The 13499-nt window shown below is 51.1% G+C and overlaps 1 protein-coding gene and 1 long non-coding RNA gene across 2 annotated transcripts in view; both read right to left on the reverse strand.

Moving 5' to 3' along the window:
- The window catches only part of LOC103347670 (uncharacterized), a 323804-nt gene extending 316787 nt beyond the window's left edge, over positions 1–7017 (reverse strand). Inside the window, exons 1-2 of the long non-coding RNA XR_011386820.1 lie at positions 6737–7017; positions 5429–6169 (exon numbers count right to left, since the gene is read on the reverse strand). This is a non-coding gene — a long non-coding RNA (uncharacterized lncRNA). The remainder of the gene's footprint in view (positions 1–5428; positions 6170–6736) is intronic.
- Positions 7003–13499, reverse strand: part of OTX1 (orthodenticle homeobox 1) — a 6860-nt gene continuing 363 nt past the window's right edge. The window contains exons 2-5 of the mRNA XM_051842862.2: positions 13422–13490; positions 11660–11866; positions 10545–10696; positions 7003–9274 (exon numbers count right to left, since the gene is read on the reverse strand). Coding sequence (XP_051698822.2) covers positions 8462–9274; positions 10545–10696; positions 11660–11756 — 1062 coding nt within the window. The 5' untranslated portion in view covers positions 11757–11866; positions 13422–13490 and the 3' untranslated portion in view covers positions 7003–8461. The remainder of the gene's footprint in view (positions 9275–10544; positions 10697–11659; positions 11867–13421; positions 13491–13499) is intronic.

Consider the following 13499-nt stretch of genomic DNA (forward strand, 5'->3'; position numbering starts at 1 on the left):
ACATCATAAACATGAAAAGACAGGTCCGGCATTGTAGCTCAGCAAGATAAAGCTGTGGCCTGCAGTGCCAGGATCCCATATGGGTGCTGGTTCTAGTTCCAGACATTCTACTTCTGATTCAGCTCCCTGCTAATGCACCTGGGAAAGCAGCTGAGGATAGACCCCAGCAACAATGTGGGAAACCCAGAAGAGGCTCCTGGCTCCTAGATTCAGCCTGACACAGTCATGGCTGTTGCAGCCATTTGGGAAGTGAAACAACAAATGGAATATCTCTCTGCCTCTCTGTGACTCTACCTTTAAAATAAATAAATAAATCTTAAAAAAAAACCACAACTTTTAGTTTTTACATCACGTAAGGGAAAGATCAATGAAGTCAATAGCACTGATGGAATCATGAAATGAAGGTTTTAAAAAACCTCAAGAAATAATGGCACAATTTAACAAGATTTTTACTCTTTGCTTTTCAGTAAAGGAAACTTATACAGTGATGTTATATTTATTATCTAATCTGTGAACTCATTTTAAAATTGTCAGACTTACAACAACAGGAGTCACTGTGCACTTACTCCTCATGTAGGATCTCTGTCCTTAATGTGCTGTACATTGTGATTTAATGCTATAACTAGTACTCAAACAGTATTTTTCACTTTGTGTTTCTATGTGGGTGCAAACTGTTGAAATCTTTACTTAATATATGCTAAACTGATCTTCTGTATATAAAGAGAATTGAAAATGAATCTTGATGTGAATGGAAGAGGGGAGGGAGAAAGAAAGGGGAGGGTTGCGAGTGGGAGGGAAGTTATGGGGGGGGGGGGAAGCCATTGTAATCCATAAGCTGTACTTTGGAAATTTATATTCATTAAATAAAAGTTTAAAAAAATTGTCAGACTTAGCTTTGAAAAATAAAAAATTCACTCTAAATAGACAAGGATTTATAAATGAGATTTTAAAAAACCAAGTTCAAAACTCAAGGAGTTCACAAGTTAGTGTAGTTACAAATAAATAAATAAAGCTTCCACACAGAACAATTAATCTAATTCCATATCTAATTTACACAACTTTTCATTGATTAAAATTAAAATTCCTATAATGCAGCAAAGCAAAAATGGCTCAGTCAAGGACAAAAAATAGCACTTATAAACACTAATCAACCAGTAAGGGATTTTTTTAATTATTTACAAATTAAAATTAGTAAGGAATAAAAATTTAATAAGGAATTAAACAAGGAAAAACAGAAATGAGACCTGGTACCAAACTAATCTCCTAATTTAATGCTATTAATATCTCTCTAAAAATTCATTAAAATGAAGTTTAATGCCCAGAAAAAGGTATACAGGAATTATCAGACGTGACCTGACTACTTGATAAAGAAATCCCAAAAAATATAGTGTTTAGACATCAAAAATGAAACTTTACAACCAGAATTTAGATAAAGCACATTTTGTTGATGTTAATCTGATTCTTCAACAATACGAAATGTTTTTTAAAATTAAAGTTTGTTGAGACAGATGTTTGTCCCGGTTAAGACACCAGTTGAGATGCCAAAATCCTACACTACAGCGCCTGGGTTGGAGTCTCAGTTCCATCTGTGATTCCAGCTCCTGCTGGTATGAACCCTGGGAGGCAGTGGCAATGGCTCAGGTTTCTGGCATCCACGTGGGAGACCTGGGTTGAGTTCCCTACTCTTAGCTTCAGCTCCCTGGCCATTGTAGGAATGAGGTGAGTGGACAAGAGATCTCTGTGTCCTACTAATAAATATTTTTTAAAAAATTAATGCTAATGTACTAAAAAAAAGTAGGTCAGTTTTATAGTCAAAGAACATGTAATTTGAAGACTGACTAGCAAGATCTGCTACCCACCAGCTACCAGCTATGTTAACAAGACATCAAACCACTTTGAGGCTCCCCTTACCACCACCAATCTCATAAGACTCAAGTAGATTAAAGACAACAAAATATATGAATAGCATATGAACTCCAAAGCACGGGAAGCTCAATGCAAAGACTGTTTTCCACAAACTATTATCTTTTTATTTTTTTATTTCAGAAAAAAAAACTTAAATATATACAAGTTCAGTATAACAAAGTCATACATACTCTCCCTTATCAACTGAAGGCTAGTCTTGTCTCATCTATGCCTGACTCACTCTCTCTTTTCCTTAATTACCTTGAAGCAAGTCCCAGAAATTTAATAATTCACTTCATCGGCAAAGGGCTAAAAATCCAACAGCCTCTTTTTAACGGATGCACAGGTATATGAAGTCCAACAGAGAAGTCAGTGCCAGAAATACAGATATGAGATCCATCAGCAACAAAATGAAGATTTGAAGATACAGTTTTGGATGAGGTCAAATATCCATGCTTGGGAAACAAAAAGAGTTTCTCTTGGTGCTCTTTCATTAAAAATGCAAATAGATAGAGTACATTTCTTCCATCAAGGAAGAAACCTTATGAATTTACAAAAACCTATAGAACTTTTTATCCTATGATTTAAAGTGTTTCTCTCCCTTAAAATGTATCTGTATACAATAATAGCTACTAAAGGCTTTCAGAAAATACCTAAAACATAAATAGACATATTTTATGTAACATCAAATTTAAAGTTATTTTAACCAACTCCAAATCTACTTTTCAAAGTATTTGTCAAAAACTCATTGCTTTGTATATTTCATTACTCTTTAAAGTATATAAATCATTTTTATAATTTCTTTCTTGTATTTCACAGTAAATTTTCAAAATAAATTTTAAAAAAGAAAATATGATTCCTATATTGAAATAGCTATGGCAGATGATGGTATATCTTATAAGCATTTAGAGATTTGAACAGACATAAGAATATTTGTATACTAAAAATATTTTATAAGCTCTTTAGACACCAAGCTGTTGAATCAGAGACCGTTTATTCTTACATTTTAGTTTTTACCCCAGTGTCAAAATTAGTTATGATTTATTTATACACCACTTCAATCCCCCTAAATTTTTTTTACTTAAATACTTTAACTCCTAATTTTGCAATCCACTTTAAAAGAATTTCTAAAATTTTCTATAATAGTTTTCATAAAGTATTCAAAAAAGATTACCCTTTTTTAAAAGAAAGTATTTCTGACCTTTGGAATGGAATGGAATTTGGTCAGTTTTATTATACTGGTCACCAAGTAAAAGACCCAAAGGGAGCAAAAGAGGTACAATTTTTAGAAACACAATAGATTTTTTAATGTTTAAGTTTTGATGGGTCATCACTGACTAAATGGAGACTAAGTCATACTTAATTAAAAGAACTCCAAAATATTTAAATATATTCTTAACTTACAAGTAACAGCCCTAGAAACCTAAATGTACAATTTCATAAATTACAATGACATGCATTTTAGTTTCAAGCACACCATATATTTATTTGCCTTATGTTTTTCCTCCCCCCCAAAAAAAAAACCTGATATATTTAAAAGTAATTTTAACGGTGGCTACATCATTTGCTATTTCACTTATATCACTGTAATTTTTAGCAAAGATTGGTATTTTTAAAACTTTTAAAAGGCTGCACCTCATGTGTCTTAAGCAAAATTCAACCTAGTTTAAAAACATCATTAAAGAATCATTAGATTCACTGGTATGTTCTTTTCTTCCACAAGAAAATCCAATTCTTTTCTCGGTTGGTATTATGTTATTATTCAATAAATACCAACACAATGATTTAAAGGCATAACTGCTTTCTCAGGAACAATCTTCTAAACATAGCCCCAAAAACCTTCTGGTTTTCAAAAGAGTGCAGTCCAGACATCTCAACATTCAAACACATTCTTTAAGGCAATTGAGATGTGTTCCCACTCTCAAGTAAGCAACGCATCGTTAATTAGTATTTATTCATTTTTTAAGCTGGTGGTTTTTAAAGTATTTTTGAATATAAACAATTCATAACTAAAGTTGAAAGTTTTTTCATTTACTTTTTTTATATTAAATATATGGTGAAGGGAGAGAAAGTATGGAGAATACAGAACTTGTTGAGAACTTGTTCTGTTTTTAATTAGGAAAATTTTTAAAGATATTTTGTTGCTTTTAAATTAATTCTGCATGAGAAGCCAGGTGATTTTTGGTCTTGAATAATAATGACACAGATTCTTCTTACCAATGTATGTATTAACTATATTGATATATCAGATCCATTTTATTTCTGTACCTCTAAGGACAACCTTAGTGCTTGTCATTAGGCACTAATGACATCATTAATACTAATTCGGCTAGAGTAGTGATTTTATCTTTTATTTTCACATAATGTAGCTGTGGAAATTGTTATTTTGTACAGGGTGAAAAAACTAGTAATTTTCTTTTGACACAAGAAATGAAACCACTCAATTTGTTTTGCTCTCTGTATTACAGCAGATACGAATTTGCTGACATTCAGTGTCGTTTAAGTTTTTACCTGTTTTCCCTCAAAAATCGGATATCCCCTTTATGTTTAACATCCTGTGGCTTTAAGGGATTTTTTTTCCCTCAAAAAAAATTTCACCATTTAGAGACAGGCTGTCTCTATCTACCCTCAGTAGCTGGTATAAAAGATTACAGCAAACCTCAACAAGCTCTTTTCTGAGCTTCAGTAAATCAATAAATTGAAAGAGTTTTAAGATTAAAAAAAAAAAAAAACTCTTTAAAAACCACAAGAGTGGCCCATCCTTAGCCCGGAAAGCACCTCCTCACACACGTGCACCTAATAGCAGACTTTTTGTCCCCACAGTGTGAGCAGAGAGTGCAAGCTGAGAATTTTTTAAAAGTCAGGATTTTGTTATGCTCTCAAAAAGAAATCTGGTGGCGTCTTAACATTGCTAAATTTCCTGAGGTAACTAAACTTCCCGAAGTGACTTCAATTCCGTCGCGAACACCACAACCCAAACCCAAGGAACGCCAGCCTTCAGAGAAGCGCGAGTTGCGGAATGTCCTCTAGCGCCTGTTCAACAGGTGGCCAGGCGGGCCTTCGCCTTGTCCTTGCCCTTGCCCTTGCCCTTGCCGCTACCTTCGCAGCCCCCGACTCTAAAGCCAGAGCGGCGCCTGCCGCCCCCGGCCGGGCCGCGCACTCACCCGGTTCCCCCACACTCCCGCATCCCGGCAGGGGCCCCTGCCTTCTCCCTTCGGTTTCTACTCAGCACCGCGGGACCTCCCCACAGGCCGGGAGCCCCGGGAGAAGCACGTGCCTCTCTTCTCGAAGCCTCGACCCCTAGGCGGGAACGCTGGCCTGACCCCCTAGTCCCCCTCGCCCCCACGCCTGCCTGACTACGCAAGCGCCGAAGCTTCCAGACGCCGTCGACAGGCGGCCTGGGAGTCGTGCGACCCCCGCCCTGCGCGCGGCCTCGGCCTGAAGTGTGAAGTTGTGGCCCGTCCCAGGCCCACCGGGGCCAAATAACAACAGCGACGAAACACAAGTCCAGGGGTCTAGGTACCTTGCTCCGGAGGCCACACGGTCGTCCGAGCGAGTGCAAAACCGGGTCTCCCTGTTTGGTTCCACCTGGCAGCCAAGACGGACCCTGGGCCGCGCAGAACCCTCCTCAGGGAATTGGGGAGGCGGCAACCCGGCGCCTGGGCCTCGAGCCGCACTGGCGACAGCCGCGTGAGCCACAACGGGCCGCGCGACGCGACTGGCTGGGTCGGCTGAGGGCAGCGTCCGGGAAGCCCTGTAGCCCAGGTGCCCAGGCCTGCCGGTCCTCCGCACCTGAGGGGCCACGGCACAGGCCGGCGGGTCGGGCTCGGCTCCGCGTTTCATTGGAAGCGCTAAAGGGGTGCCTGCGCGGGCCGGAACGGCCTTTAAGGCCCACGAGCTGCGTGCCGTGAAAGGCGGCGCAGGGCCACGCTGGGCGAGACCTAGGCTGCGCGCCCTCCTGCGGGCCTCTGCTGAGTCGGGGCTGATGGGTTTGTTGGAATGGGGAGGGGGCGTCCGAGCCGGGCCTGCGGGATCCGGAGGGAGGACGCGGCCGAGAAGGCTTTTCCACAGCCAGGGCTCGCAGCCCCACGACAGCGCTCGGCGCGGGGCCCTGGGGGAGGAGCCGTCGTTCTCCGAACCCGGCCTCAAGTCTAGCACGAAATAAAAAGAACAGAGGGTGTTGGACACTTGGCAGGAAACTTTTCGTTGTTCCTTTATTTCCTTGCCGCCCGTGGACAAGTTGAGCAGCCTCCCGGCCTTACCCCTAGACGGTTTCAGGCCAAACGGAGTCCGGATAGTTCCGGGCTCCGTTTTCTTGGGGAGCAGCCACCCTGCCCCGGCCGTCCCCCAGAGGGGGGTGGAACTGTGCTTCCCGACCCCCCAGCTTTAGGCCGGCGTCCTCTTTCCCCGCCCAAGTAGAACGCGCGTCCTGGTCCGTTTTTCCAGGTTTTGTGTGCCTTAAGGAAACGTTACGAACAAAGATAATTCGGCTACTTGTGCGGGGGGCGGTGAGGTTTTAAGGGGACAGCTTAGCGCGTGGCGGGAATGACCAGCATCTCCCAGCCGCGGCGAAGCCACCAAGGACAGCCCCGCAGAAAGGAGGGTTGTCTGCTGCCAACATGCAGGACACGGATCGGGTTTTTTTTGTCGTTTTGTTTTCTTTTCCTTTTTGGCCCGGCTCTGAGAGCATTACAGAGCTATCCTTTCCCGCCTCCCGACCCCCACCCCCTCCCCCTCTTCTTTCTGGTGCAGGCAATTAGGGTGAAGAAATCAGTGCCAGGCTCCTGCCTCTGAAGAGAAAGGAATTGCTTCGGGAATTGAGTCCTGACACCTGTCTCTGTCCTGGATGGCGAGGGGGGCGGGCGGCGCGGGGTCACAATGCCTGGGGGAAGAGGCCAGGCCGACGCGAGGGGTGGGGGCGACTCTCCGTAGAAGGTTTCTAGGGGCTTCTCCTTCCCCGTCCTCCCGCCCCGTCCCTTGGCCTCCAGCTTCACGCAGGTCATTACCACGCGCGTTATTAACAGAGTTGCCTTCACTTTTAGTCCCCCGAGACCGGGAGCCGGAGCTGCAATCAGAAGAGCAACATCGACAAAGCCGTACATTAATTTGCATTTATTTTCGGGAAGTAATGTAGATAAGGGGGAGGGGGCTGCCTTACATTTCAACAATTTGTGATCTTCACATTGGACAAATCAAATTTACAAATTACTTTCCCACCTACTGGACGAAGCGGCCCGAACCAAAAGTGATACACAGGCGCGCGCGCTGTGCGCAGGTTTGGAGGATGAAGTGCACTAAAAACTCACTGGACAAACGGGGGTGCTGAGAGAGAAACCGACAGAGGAACCGCGACTGGGGCGTGGGGCCTGCTTTTGTTTTTCCATAACGCTGTATTTTTGCCTTTTTTCTTTCTTTTTTGGGTTTTCCGTTTTTAGTCTCTAAACTGGAACTACGACCCTGTGCTTAGACCGGGTGAGGGACTCAGTGCTGCGCCGCCGCCCAGCCTCGCCCCCACCCTTATACCCTGACCTTGCTGTTTCCGCCACACTCCTGATCCTCTGTGTCCACCTTCCTGGAACCAATTGGTTCTCTTTAATAAATACACAGAGGCAGAAGATGCGAAGAGGGCAGGACAGCCTTGTACAACCGAGAAAGAAAAAGCGTCGTCGTTTGAGGAAAAGAGGCAGGGGGAGAAAGAGGGAAAATATTTTTTGCTTTTGTTTTATATATATATGTGTATATATATATATGTACTGTATATATCTTAAAAGTTCTGTCTTCTGGGCGCTAAGACGAAATATGCTCAGTTCGACCAACAGCAACTAAAAAGTTAAGTGGTCCCTGGAACGGACCGACTATGTACAGCATTCCCGCCGAAGCGGAAGCTCGAACCAGTCCAGCGCAGGGCGGGGTGGGACGTGGCTCTAGGCGCGGGCGCTCCGACGAGGACCCGGTCCCCGCGCACCCCGCTGGGGAGGAGGAAGTCCCGGAGAGCTCTGGCCGGCAGGAGGGGAGGAGAATCGAGGGCGGCTAAAGGGGCGGCAGTCTGCGCGGGAGAAACACTTAGTGGTTGTTTTGACTTGGAGTAGTGTGTGGGTGCACTCGAATGGGCAGAAACACGCCAGCAGTGCCTCCAGTGTCCAGAAAGAATAAATAAAAGTGTTGGGTTCAAACAGCGGGTCAGAGCAAAGGGCCTCCGAAGGCTGCAAGTGCATAACAGCTGCCCAGAAAGACGGGAAGGGGGAGTTAGGAATTTCGTGGGGGTTGAAAGAGAGTGCACACAGCTCTCCCATATTAGAACGAACGGGCCAAGCCAAAGCACCGGTCCCCCCCCCCCCAATCTAAGGGGTAGAAGGGCTTGCGCGCACACCCCTCCCCCCCCAAGCAAATGGCACAGATAGGGGTGGCAATGCGGGGAACGGGTATCTTTGAGGGAGGGGTGAAAATTCAGTTTGGGGGAAGCCGAGGCAAGGCGGGTGGTGCAGCAGCAGCAATAGGATGGGGACCACGGAGGGCGCAGGTAGTTGCGTTTCTTTTCTTCTTCTCACTCCTGGGCTCACAAGACCTGGAACCGCCATGAGGCTTGGTCCTTATAGTCCAGACAGTCGGGGGAATTGAAGTTGAGTTTCCAGGCAGAGGATGCAGCCGCTGCGCCAGGCTCCTTGTAATCCAAGCAGTCGGCAGAGTTGAAGGCAAGCCCGGAGCCACCGTAGCCTTGGTGGTGGTGGTGGTGGTGGTGGTGGTGGTGGTGGCCTGATGACTGGCTCAAAGGGTGGTGAGCGTGCGGGTGGTGGTGATGATGACCCGCCATGGAGGAGGGTGCCATGGGACTGAGCTGGTGTGGGTGGTGATGCGAGTGCATGGGCGCTAGGTATGAGCTGCAGTCCACGCCGCCAAAGTAGGAGGAGGAGGGCGCGGGGTAGCCCTGGCCGTAGCTGCCGCCCTGGCCGTAGGACATGGGATAGGAGGCTGCTGCCGTGGCGGCGCCTGCAGCTACCGAGCGCTGCATACACGAGGCGTTGCTGGGCGCGGCCAGTGGCTCGGGCACCGACACGGACGCGGGCGCAGAGCCGGGAGAGATGGAGGCTGGGCTCCAAATGGATGAGGCAGCCGGCGTACTAAGCGAGGAGGCGACGGCCACGGCCGGGTTCCCGCCCAGGCCGGCAGCCGCGGGGTTGGCGGAGACGCTGGAGGCTGAGCTAGAGGACGAGGCGGAGCTGGACACAGCCGGCGGCGTGAACTGCCCGCTGCTTTCGGAGCCCGAGCTCTCCCGCACTGGAGACGACTTCTTCTTGACTGGGCGGCTCTTGGTTCCGCTCCCACTCTGCTGCTGCTGGCGGCATTTGGCGCGGCGGTTCTTGAACCAGACCTGCAGGAAGTGGGATTTGGGAGAGTGGGTCAGAGGGCCCAGCAGGGCTCGCTGCTCCCCCGCCCCTTGGACCCTCTACCCCGCCCAGGATCTTACATCCCTCGCCCACCCTGGCCTCCGCCCCTCCCCGTCTCCGGCCCGGCCAAGCCTGTCCCCCTCCCCCGCAAGTCTGTCCCCAGCTCCTCCACCCTCCGGGTCGTTCCGCTCAAAGCCCCTCCTCAGCTGGATGCGCACCTCCCCACCCCTAGCGCCACTCTGCCCCAGGGCGGAAGGTTCCTGTGCGTCCAGACTGAAGTACTGCCGTCTCTAAGTTGCTGCGGTTGGCTGCTTCGACGCAACCCAGAGTAGGTGCAGAGGCTCTGTGTCCTACGGTCAGAGCTCGGGAAACAGGGGAGAGGCACAGAGCCGCACAGTGCGGAACCGTCTCCGAGTCCGGAGCCAGAGCAGTTTCACTGAGTCGGCTCCTGGAGTCAGAGCCGGGCAGGGCGAAATGTTTGGGTGGAAGCCGCAGCAAGGCCCGAGGCGGAGACAGAGGCAGTACTCTAGGGGCTAAGGATTCTCGGGAAGGAAGCCTGGGCGAGATTTCGTTGGGATTTTTTTTTTTTTTTTTTTGGCTCCAGGTGGAAAACCAAATGGGATAGTCAGTCACAAAACTTCTCCTCTGGGAGGGCCCCGGCACAAGACAGTGCACTCCTGGTCCTCTCAAGAGCCTTGGGGATGGTGGGGGAAAGGGCGAGACAAAAGGCTCCTGAAGAGAGTTTTGAGTTAGAATCCCAACTGTTTTCGGAGCCCTTTCCTCTCAAAAACAAACAACAAAACCGGGAGCCGAGTTTCGTCCCCTCCCCGCAGAGGCGGCGTCTAATCAGACCGGCGCCGTCCATAAAGCACACTTCCAAGGCAGAACGCGCCACCCTTCCTTTTCCAGCCAGGGCCGAGGCAAAATTTCAGGCCTCTGAGGGAAGCTGCCAAGTTCCGGGGCTACTGAAGCAGCAGAGCAAGTGTCGGGCACTCGGGGCGCTTTAGGTTCCAAAGCCTAGCTCGTCCTCACTCAATCCTCAAAACGATTTTCGATATCGAAGGCAGCCGGGGCCAGGGACTGGCTCCGGGGCCTTAAGCCACTGCCTTTAACTTGCCCCCTTTGCCTGGCCCGGTCCCAGCGCTAGGGGGAGTGCGAGAGGGGCTGCTCTCTCTGGAAGCCCGCCCCCAGCCGAGACCACCCTTCTCCGACGCCAGCGCGGCTACCCTGACTTGGAACCCAGAGAGTGCGCACCTGGACCCTGGACTCCGGCAGATTGATCTTGAGCGCCACCTCCTCACGCATGAAGATGTCAGGGTAGCGAGTCTTGGCGAAGAGCGCCTCGAGCACGTCCAGCTGTGAACGCGTGAAGGTGGTGCGCTCCCGCCGCTGCTTCCGCGGAGTGGCTGCGGAGACACGCGGGGGCGCCTGGGGTAAGCGGTGGCCATGCGGACTACTGCTAGAGGACTCGGGCAATCCCTTGCCAGGCCCAGAGAAATCCCTTGCCCAGGCCATCCCTAGAGAAAGCCGAGCTCCGAGCAAAAGGATTCCCCTCCTCGCGTGCAGGAGGGCGAGCCTGAGAGGCCACAGGTGGGATAAAGTGAGCGTGTGTGACTGGGAGATCAGTGTCTCCCAGACTCCAGAACTGCCCCTCCAGTCCTTTCAGAAGGGAAGTCAAAGAATCTCCCTCCCTCCCCCCGCCACTCCGTGCCCCCCCCCCCAACTGGGGATAGGGAGTGGAGAGGAAGTGCGCAGAAACCTCCTGGAAAATACCTTCCCAGGTAACAAACGGTGGTAAAGGAGTGCAAGCTAGAAAGAAACCTAGCACACGACTCAAGTAGTGCACTACGCCAGTGCAAAAGTTGGTGCAGGTCGTGGGGTCCGAAGACAATTTATTCAGGGAGGAAAAACTCCTTGTCTTCTGTGAAGCCTACCAATCCCCAAAAGGGGAGTTTGGCAGTTTATGTCAGGGCTAGACAGAGTCCAGATTCCTTATATTCAACGTGGTGGAGAAAGCAACAGATTCACCAAAAAACAGCCACCTCCAGTGGGAAACAAATCCGTGGCTGAATGAGGTCCGCACAGCGCAGTGCGACCACCCCAGGAGGCAGGCTGCTGGAGTCGCCAGGCCCAGCAGTGCACGTTGCCCATTTTCACAGTCCTGGCCACCTCACCCACCGACCCAGGAGTCTGCCCCCTTGCAACTAAGCCGACACGGCAACTGGCTCCCTGGGCCTGTTTAGCAACAACCTGCACTCAAACACCAGAGGCTGGGGCGCACGCAGGAAGGGCCAGTGCTCACTCGCACAGCTGGAGGGTCCCCAACATTTGCAGGGGCTGAAGGGAAGGGCCAGAGGGCCAGTGCTCACCCGGGTAGCCCACGGAGGGATGCAGGAGATCCATGGCGGGCCCGGCCAGGCCCAGCCCGTTCATTCCGTATGGGGGTTGTTTGAGGTAAGACATCATGCTAACAGCCGGGTGGAGGCGCCCCGACGGATCCAGGAGGCCTGAGGCCAGGAGCAGTGCAGGGCTCCTACCTTGCAATCCTCAAGCTCTGTTGCGTCTGGGGGCCCGGCCTATGGAGACACGAGACACACGGAAACCATCACTGGGAGCCACCTCGGCCTCCAGGTCTGGTCAAGGGGAGGAGCCCCGGCAAGAGAGAGGGAACAGGCGGCGGAACGGTACTGTGCAGAGCGGTCAATTTAGCTGAACAAGGCCTTAGCTCACAGACCACGGCGTCTTTGAAAAAGTTAACTTTTTCTAGATCATCACTGCCTCATTTCGGGCTTGGAATGGGCCAAAGGTACTTGCAGGGTGAGAACTTAAAAGCCTGGCCAGGTTGGGAAGGTCAGAGAAAAAACCACGGCATGCGCAAGATCCCAAATCTAGGCAAAATTTTGCGCCGGGCGGGAGCCCGCCTTATGCTGCACAAGCAAAATGCTCACTTGGCGCCTAGACTGCAGGCCTCGAAGAGCCTTCAAATGTCTTTGAAAGCCAGACAAAAATACAGAGACTACAGAGGGCCAAGGTGAGGCAATGAGGAGAGCGGACTGCACCTGGCCTCTCTTGGGCACCCTGCGCACTTAGAGGGCTCCGTTCCTCCAAAGGTCGCCGCCGCTGCGGCCCTGCCCCAGAGCCAGCAAGCATTCCAGCTGACCTCCTTGCGCCCAGCCACTGAAGGATCGCCCACCAGAAACCCCACACCTCCACCGACCGCGGTTACAGGAGGCCAGAGGACGCCATAGGGGCCACTGTACAGGTGGTGGTTCCAGGACGCCGCCCAAGGCCAGGGGTGCTGCGGTCGCTGCCACTCGCCCTTCTTTTTGCCCAGCCCCGGCTGTAGATCACGACGTCCCAGCCGGGGCTGAAGGGTGCCCGGCCCACAGCCCCAAAGGGTCTCGGGGATTTGGGAAGCCCGAGTGCGGTGAGTCGTGTGCGCTCCCTGACGCTCTATCAGGTGAACCCACGGCCCCCAGGACCCGATGAAGAGCGAAGTAGGCCTCAGCGGCGCAGCCCACGCAGACCTGGCCTGGAAGGTCGCAGCCTCGCTTCCGCAGTGGCCCCGAACCCAAGGCGCTCCTCCCAGACGGGGGTCAGGAAGGGTTGCCGGGGAGTGGGACTGGGAGCCCGGGGGCCCTGTCGCTATACTGCGCTTTGCGGGAACCCTCTAAGGCAGGCCCGGGACCCAGGCTGGGGAATTCAGGAGAGAAGTTAAGGCTGGAGCAGCGTTTCCCCACCCCCAGCCCCCGCTCCCGCTCTCTTCCTCGGGGACCCACGGCCTGGGCTGGAGGAGCCCAACTTGCGAGGAAGGGGACGAGAAAGGAAACAGTTTCCGAAGGAGACTGGGACTCGAGGCACGGCGGCTCTGCTAGGCGGCGGCCAGAGTTTTCCAAGACTTTGTCCCAACTTAACGCTGCAGCTCAGTTCCTTCGGAGGAGGCGGGGGAGGGGGCGCGGGGCCACAGCTGCGCTCTGGGGTCCTCGGCACTCCGCGAGGGGAGCCATGCCGCTCCCCCAGCCCCGCCCACCTGCCGGGGACCAGGGGCGCGAGGATCCGTGTGAGGAGGGGGAGGTAAAAGTAACGAACGCGCTCCGGGGGCCCCGGGCGGCCCCGCGGCTTTCTGCTTACCTGCCCTCACCCGCCGGGGCCGCTCACCATCTACCTCGCGCGCTCACAGGGACCCGCCGGGCAGCCAACCTGCAAAAC

Source organism: Oryctolagus cuniculus, chromosome 2, assembly GCF_964237555.1.
Source record: "Oryctolagus cuniculus chromosome 2, mOryCun1.1, whole genome shotgun sequence".
Classification (NCBI taxonomy): domain Eukaryota; kingdom Metazoa; phylum Chordata; class Mammalia; order Lagomorpha; family Leporidae; genus Oryctolagus; species Oryctolagus cuniculus.